Source organism: Rhagoletis pomonella, unplaced genomic scaffold, assembly GCF_013731165.1.
Source record: "Rhagoletis pomonella isolate Grant_MI unplaced genomic scaffold, Rhpom_1.0 Rhpom_scaffold_00002, whole genome shotgun sequence".
Taxonomy (NCBI): Eukaryota; Metazoa; Arthropoda; class Insecta; order Diptera; family Tephritidae; genus Rhagoletis; species Rhagoletis pomonella.
The window spans coordinates 114,391,673-114,398,482 of record NW_023458556.1 but is presented as its reverse complement, the minus strand read 5'-3'; the positions used below and the strand labels follow the sequence as shown (position 1 = coordinate 114,398,482).

Here is a 6,810-nt window from a genome sequence, read left to right as displayed (position 1 = left end):
AACATAAGATGTCGAAACACATTCTAAGCAAAATCTTTTTAGCTTTTGTGTCGGAAACTAAAGTCATCTTGGACATTCCATTAGTGCAAGTCTAGGTACATCAACTTTCAGTATAACTGAAGACACCAAACCTAGATTTTTTCAGGCCTTAGCCTTTAATAAAAAAATCTTGCATACTTATTCGGGATATAATTACAAATTTTCGTTTCAACTCAGACTTCCTAAGCAAGAGTAGATCGTTTAAAAAGACGTGCCGTGCTAGTTGCACTAACACATATGTACATATGTACATGGGAAACAAAACGCGCTTATCGATAAGCCTTATCGCTACAAAAAGAAAAATTGTTTTTACACTGCAGCTAATATTTGCAACAACTTATTAAAACTAAACCTGTAGGTGAATACTGCAATTCAGCAAAAATCGCTTGCACAACTTTGCCATCCACGAGCCCTCGTTCAAGGTTCGGTCAACGCCCTTCTGCAACGAATATTATAAACACTTTTGACTGAAAAAATATGCTCGCGCAAATTTTATTATAAACAATTACTTGTAGAGATTTTCGAACGGCAACGGCTGTCGAAAGTCGATTGGGCTTTCATATATAAACCACCACCGAGTTAGTTGAAAGCACATTTCGCGCTGACTTGCAAACGTGATCAACATGAATCCGCTCAAGATTTTCTGCTTCGTGGCTTTACTTGTCGCAGCCGCTAGTGCTGCACCCAAGCATGGCAAGAACAAGGATAATGCCGTCTCGAGTAGTTTAAAGCCCACTGATTGGTTATCGGTGTCTGAACTCCAGTCGATGCAGTCAGCTGAGGATTTCACTATGCAGCAGTTGGAGAACATGTCAGTGGAGGAAGGCGAACGAGAAATTGAGAAAATTTGTGAGTGTTATTTTTCTTTTTCTTTTCTACTTATACAATATTGTAACTTTTCCAATTTCTCTTTATTTCAAGATCACCTCTCACAAATTAACCACGCGTTGGAACCATCATTTGTGCCAAGTCCCAGTAATGTGCCAGTTCTCTTGATGAAACCCAATGGTCAACCCGAACAAACCACTTTGAATGAGATGGTCGACGCTGCCAAGAAACAGCCCAGCTTTGGCAATGAGGAAGTTACCATTTTCATCACTGGCTTGCCCCAGACCAGCCCTGCAGTCGCAAAGGCAAACAAAAAATTGGTTCAGGCCTACATGCAGCGCTACTATGGTCAGCAACAGCCCATTAACAGCAACAAGGACTACGATGATGGCAATCAGGCAGCCACTTCAAGTGAAGAAGACTACAGTGAATCGTGGAAGCACCCGAAAGCCACCAAGGGCGACCTTGTCGTAAGTTATAGAATGCTCTTTTTTAACTTATGAAGCTCGAAACTTTTACTAACGTTGTTACTTCTTTTTGCGCAGATCATCAACTTAGGTTCCACCCTGACCAACATGAAGCGCTTCGCCCTCCTCGATGTAGAACAAACTGGCAATATGATTGGCAAAGCTTTAGTGCAATTGACCAACGAAGTTGATGTGCCACAAGAGATCATCCACATTGTTGCCCAGGGTATCGGTGCTCAGGTTGCAGGCGCAGCCGGTCGCCAATACAGACGCTTGACTGGACATCAACTCCGCCGTATCACAGCGCTGGACCCCTCCAAGATGTTTGCCACTAACAAGTATGAGCTAACTGGTTTGGCCCGTGGAGATGCCGACTTGGTCGATGCCATTCATACCTCGACCTGCGGCATGGGTACACGCCAACGCGTCGGCGATGTCGACTTCTATGTCAACGGTCCAGCAAGCAGTGTTCCCGGTGCTACCAATGTAGTTGAGGCATCTATGCGTGCTACACGCTACTACGCTGAAACAGTCCGCCCAGGTAATGAACGCAACTTCCCCGCTGTCCCCGCCAACTCAATGGAGCAATACGTCAATAACGAGGGAGCTGGCAAGCGCGCTTACATGGGTATCGCCACCGAATTCGATTTGGAAGGTGACTATATACTCAAAGTGAATTCCAAGAGCCCCTTCGGCAAGAGCGCTCCCGCTCAAAAGCAGACCAACTACCATGGCATGCACCAGTCATGGAAAAGCAGCAAAAGCCTAAACCAGGATTACTAAGCTAAGAATTCTAGTAGCAAGCATGTAAATGATGATTAGAACATTTCCCCAATTTTAGAATTTTTGTAGTTTTTATAATTTTCATAAAAATAAAAATTTTCATAGAAATAAACGCAGTCGTAAATGATATGGGTATAAGGGACTGACTTAGATTATGAAGGGAATCGTAAATTCGCAACCAAGAGCTAGTGCCAAATTGTGGCAGTCGGGATCAAACGAAACTCGTTTCGAATTTCACAAATTTGTTTCATTAACTTAAAGTGGAGGTGATAAGCGGAAACGATGAGGATGGAGCAAATGTGGGCGCAATTAGTTACTGTCAAAGCTATCAAGTCCCAATCGTGGAAACTTGTGGTGTGGTGGAAAAGATAATTGTTGTTGCTTTTGTTGTTGTTGCAGCTGCTCTTTAGACCTGCCTAGAATTAGCTAGTCTTCCAGTCGTTGCTGCTAATCTCTGTACTGGGTTTCAATCAATATAACTTACAAATTCATACGCTATCCGAAACCCCACTGTCTTTTTTGTTGACTTTAAACTAATAAGCATTTACCCTTTTGCAAAAGTTTCTAAAGACTTAATTTTGAATTATCTGTAGCATTTCCGCATAATTCGAATATTCGCTTGCATTTCGGTTTCATTCTAAATATTACAAAAATTTCGTATAAAGCCCTAAAAGCCTGGTTATGGCAACTTAACTTAACTTAACTTACCGGAACGTAGAACTTAGAAAATTAAAATGAAACAGATTCGACGTGGCATTACGTTACGTTAAGTTTCGGCTGTTCAATTATAAGCAACATCCATTTAAGAGAATGTCTAAGTGAGAGCCTGCAAGTTACATTAAGTTGCCATAATCACACGAGTTATGGTAGAACAAAGATAATAAAAAAAGAATAACTTAGGTTGCGGTAAAATCGGACGACTAGAAAATAGGGAGATCAATTCGAGCCAGAAAACTGGCTGACCAGATTTCGAGAAAATGCCCGAAATATATATTTCCCGTAGCATAATTTTTAGTTTTAATCCCATAATGCCATAACATGTTCATATTTTATAAGCTCAAAAGACATCGTTTGATAACTTGTTTTCAAATATTTCCACTGATATCCGCATGAATGGTATGGGACGAGTGGTATGGCCTCAGTGTCAATTGAAAAATTGCTTTTTTTACTTTCAGGCACCAGGCACACCCACAACGGCATCCTAATCGAAACATTCCGGAACAAAAGTTGTGGTGTACTTAAATTCCTGATAGTTTCAAAAAAAACAAGTAATTTTAGGCAAAAAACAAAACCACCTTCAATTTCTATATACAAATTTAAGAGTACCGTTAATTTTTTCATGATCCAATGATCGGATGTAGACCAAATTAATATGTGCCCACCTATGAGGTACCACCTTGCTTAATAAAAAAGAATTACATAAATCGGTTAACGTGGTCCAAAGTTATGCGGTAATATACGGCTCAAAATTCGCCAAGTGTACCAGGAAAACATTTTATGGCAGCATTTTGTTCAAACTTCACCACGATTTTGCTATGGTTACTGGTAACCAATGTATCAAAGATTTTTTCCACCGCGATTTTTTGTCGAGTTTATGAGTTTAAACATGCAAATTTCAGCTATTTTTCTTAGTCACAAGTTTTCTTAAAACTCTTGTCTCAAGACACACTTATGATAGAGAATCAAAAATTACTGAACTCTTAAAACTATTTCCGTGCTTTTTGGTGAAAAGTATATTTTTTGGGAAAAGTTTTTTTGCAAAAAATTTCCAATAACAAAATTAAACTGCATTTTTTAAGCAATGTACCGTTTTTGTTTTTTTTTATACATTTTTATTGGCCGTGACAAAAGGACTAGAAGTTTTTCATAATAGAACGCACTCTGGTCCGCCTTGCATTTTTGTCGGCAATAACACAAGTTTACAGAAATTAAAAAATTGTCCGATCAGCGATATTTTTATATGCATTCTAAATTTCTTATCTTGTTAGATAATCGTGTTGAAGCAGTTGATAGCAAATTTAATAGCCTTTACTAATACAAAAAGAAATTTAAGATTGGCCAAATATGTACATCCAAATAAAATTGCACTTAAGCACCCGAAATTTGGCAATACATATCTCAAAAACTTTTCTACTTTCTTGTATTCTGTTTTCGTATTTGGATTCAGCGGAAAATTCTTCATAAAAATTCGTACAAAAATGTCGCGGTTGACCAACTCTTTTTTCAGATCTCAAAAACCCGAAATTCAGCTGTATCTCAAAAACTGTTCTACTCTCTTACATTTTAATTTCATATTCGGATTCAGCGGGAAATTTTACATGAGAATGTATATAAAAATATCGCTGGTCGGACAATTTTGTCATTCCTGTAAACTTGTGTTATTGCCGGCAAAAATTCAAAGCGGACCCGAGTGCGTTCTATTATGAAAAACTTATAGTCCTTTTGCCACGTCCAATACAAATTATATATTGGTTGAAAGCCGAGAAAATAAGCTATTGAAATAAGCTATTTGCGGAAAAAAACCCAAAAATGGTACCTTTATTTAAAAAATGTGATACATTTTTTTTTTATATAGCTTCCACAAAAAGCACGGAAAAATTTCTAATAGGTCAGCAATTTTTTATCCTCTATCATAGGTGTGTCATGAGATAAGAGTTTTAACAAAACTTGTGACTTGTGATAGGGCGCTTTTGAACCGAATTCCGAGATAGGGCGTTCTTCAACCAAATTCTGAAATGAGGCGTTCCTGAAAATTTTTTTGAGATAGTGCGTTTTCGAACTGACTGCCGAGACAGGTCGATCTTCCACTCAGGTGTCTATATGACATCGTCTAAAAAGCACAAAAAGTACAGCTAAGATTTTTCTCTTCTCAAAAAATTTACAGCGTGGATTTGAGAGAAGCAAGCATAATAGAGGTTCGAGTATTTTTATGGAGTGTGAAGTTTCATTTTGCCAATTGGGTGTAAGTTTCATTTACAGACAGGGACGTGAACCGGATGAAAAATTTTGTCGGTTCGGTTCAGCGGTTCGAACCGTTTTTGCACTTTTGGATTGGTTCGTCAAAGCGGTTTTTTTGGTCTTTGAACCGGGGTTTCGGTTCGGTTCAACGGTTCGAAAAACAAACAAGTAATAAAGTCTAAGTTCGGGCGGAGCCGAACATTAAATACCCGGCGAAAGTATTAAATATATGATTTTCACCTTTCCGAAAGCCACCGCAACATGGTAAGCCGGGGTGTATCAATTTTGAGTAATTTAGCGTCCTTAAATTTCGAAATATTGAAGTTTCAAGCATTTCTGAAATTTGCCGTTATATGAAAAGCGGCCTCAATTTTAGTCTGATTTCAATAATTTTCAACATTTTGCTTTTATTTGGCAAGCACAATAGCCATACCGAGTTTGGTATAAATTGGTTGATCGGTTACCCAGAAAACGGCGGTGCCACGCCCGTTTTCCAAAATTTTATCATACACGTATTTCTTCTATCTTTCTGTCACATGGTAGGTATTACCCTGTTTAACAAAAAGAAAAAAAGTGGGTACATTTATCTATTAAAACTTGGTTGAAACGAACCTTTAAACCTTTATGGAAAGTGGTTCGGTTTTCGGTTCGGATCGAACATTTGTGGAAAATTTCGGTTCGGTTGATAGTTCAGTTAATTAATAGAAAAAAAGCGGTTTTCCGGTTCAATACCGGTTCGGTTCAAAACCGGTTCACGTCCCTGTTTACAGAGTCCCCTGTAATAAAACAATAATACTATTTTGTAAAAAAAAACACAAGATAAATTGGGTTTATTAAAGCAATATATTTCTTGCTTACAATGTTTGTCGAAGTAACTTAACATTTTTACCGTCAGTTTTGGCTATAATTCTTTAAATTTCAAACTCAATTTTGCGTTTTCCTTTTGCCAATCTTTCTATTATCCTTTCAGTGTCAATTTCAATATCCAATTGTACGTGTAAAAGCACTGTTGCCAACTTAGTGCTTTTCGCACCAAATTTAGTGCTTTTCTTTATTCAAAACGCGAAAATTTTGGAGTTTAGTGCTTAGTGCGTTTTTTGGTGCTTTTGTTTTTAGTTTGAAAGCACCAAATCTTAAAATCTTAACAAAAAGGGGGACAAAATTTATAGCAATCGTAAGTTTTTTAACCCACTTTACAAAAATCTAAACAAAATCATGTCCCAATGACAATCATATCGTCAAAAGAGACGCATAAAGGCGCACTAGCGTTTCGACGGCAAAAAAAGACACATAAAACCAGTAAGAAAGTCTAAGATCGGGCGGAGCCGAACATTAAATACCCGGCGCAAATATTAAATATATGTTTTTCACCTTTCCGAAAGCTACCGCTACAGGGGGGTGAAATAACACAACCGGCAATAACGCAAAATTTGCTTTATTTCACTTTTAAATGGGAAATAATACCAAAATCTGAGTTTTGCTTTATTTCCAACAAAGGTTGGAAATAAAACAAATTTTGCCTTATTTCCCATTGCTTATTTATACTATTTGTAAACAAAAAACAGTTTACTGACAAAGGAAAAAGAACTTTGTTTATTCCAAAAATACAATTAAACCAATGCACATTGAACAGGTAATATCAGTATAGCAGCTGATTTGATTTTTTTTCAAATTATTTGTTCTCGAAAATGTTAAATATTTTTAATTTCTTCTCACAAAAATTCTAAATTGTTAA

At 37.5% G+C, this 6,810-nt stretch overlaps 1 protein-coding gene across 1 annotated transcript; it reads left to right on the top strand.

Annotated features, from left to right (window-relative positions):
- The first annotated feature begins 411 nt into the window (after positions 1-411).
- On the top strand, positions 412-2,229 carry LOC118734362 (vitellogenin-1-like). Its single transcript, XM_036464086.1, has 3 exons — positions 412-888; positions 961-1,337; positions 1,413-2,229. The coding sequence occupies exons 1-3, from the start codon at positions 663-665 to the stop codon at positions 2,115-2,117; spliced, it is 1,308 nt and encodes a 435-aa protein (XP_036319979.1). The 5' UTR covers positions 412-662; the 3' UTR covers positions 2,118-2,229.
- The last annotated feature ends 4,581 nt before the right edge of the window (positions 2,230-6,810 follow it).

Bases quoted from the DNA above. Each gene is read 5' to 3' on its own strand.
- LOC118734362 (XM_036464086.1), top strand. From the start codon at position 663: ATGAATCCGCTCAAGATTTTCTGCTTCGTGGCTTTACTTGTCGCAGCC. The intron at 889-960 runs GTGAGTGTTATT...CTTTATTTCAAG, and splicing joins ACGAGAAATTGAGAAAATTT to ATCACCTCTCACAAATTAAC. The intron at 1,338-1,412 runs GTAAGTTATAGA...CTTTTTGCGCAG, and splicing joins CCACCAAGGGCGACCTTGTC to ATCATCAACTTAGGTTCCAC.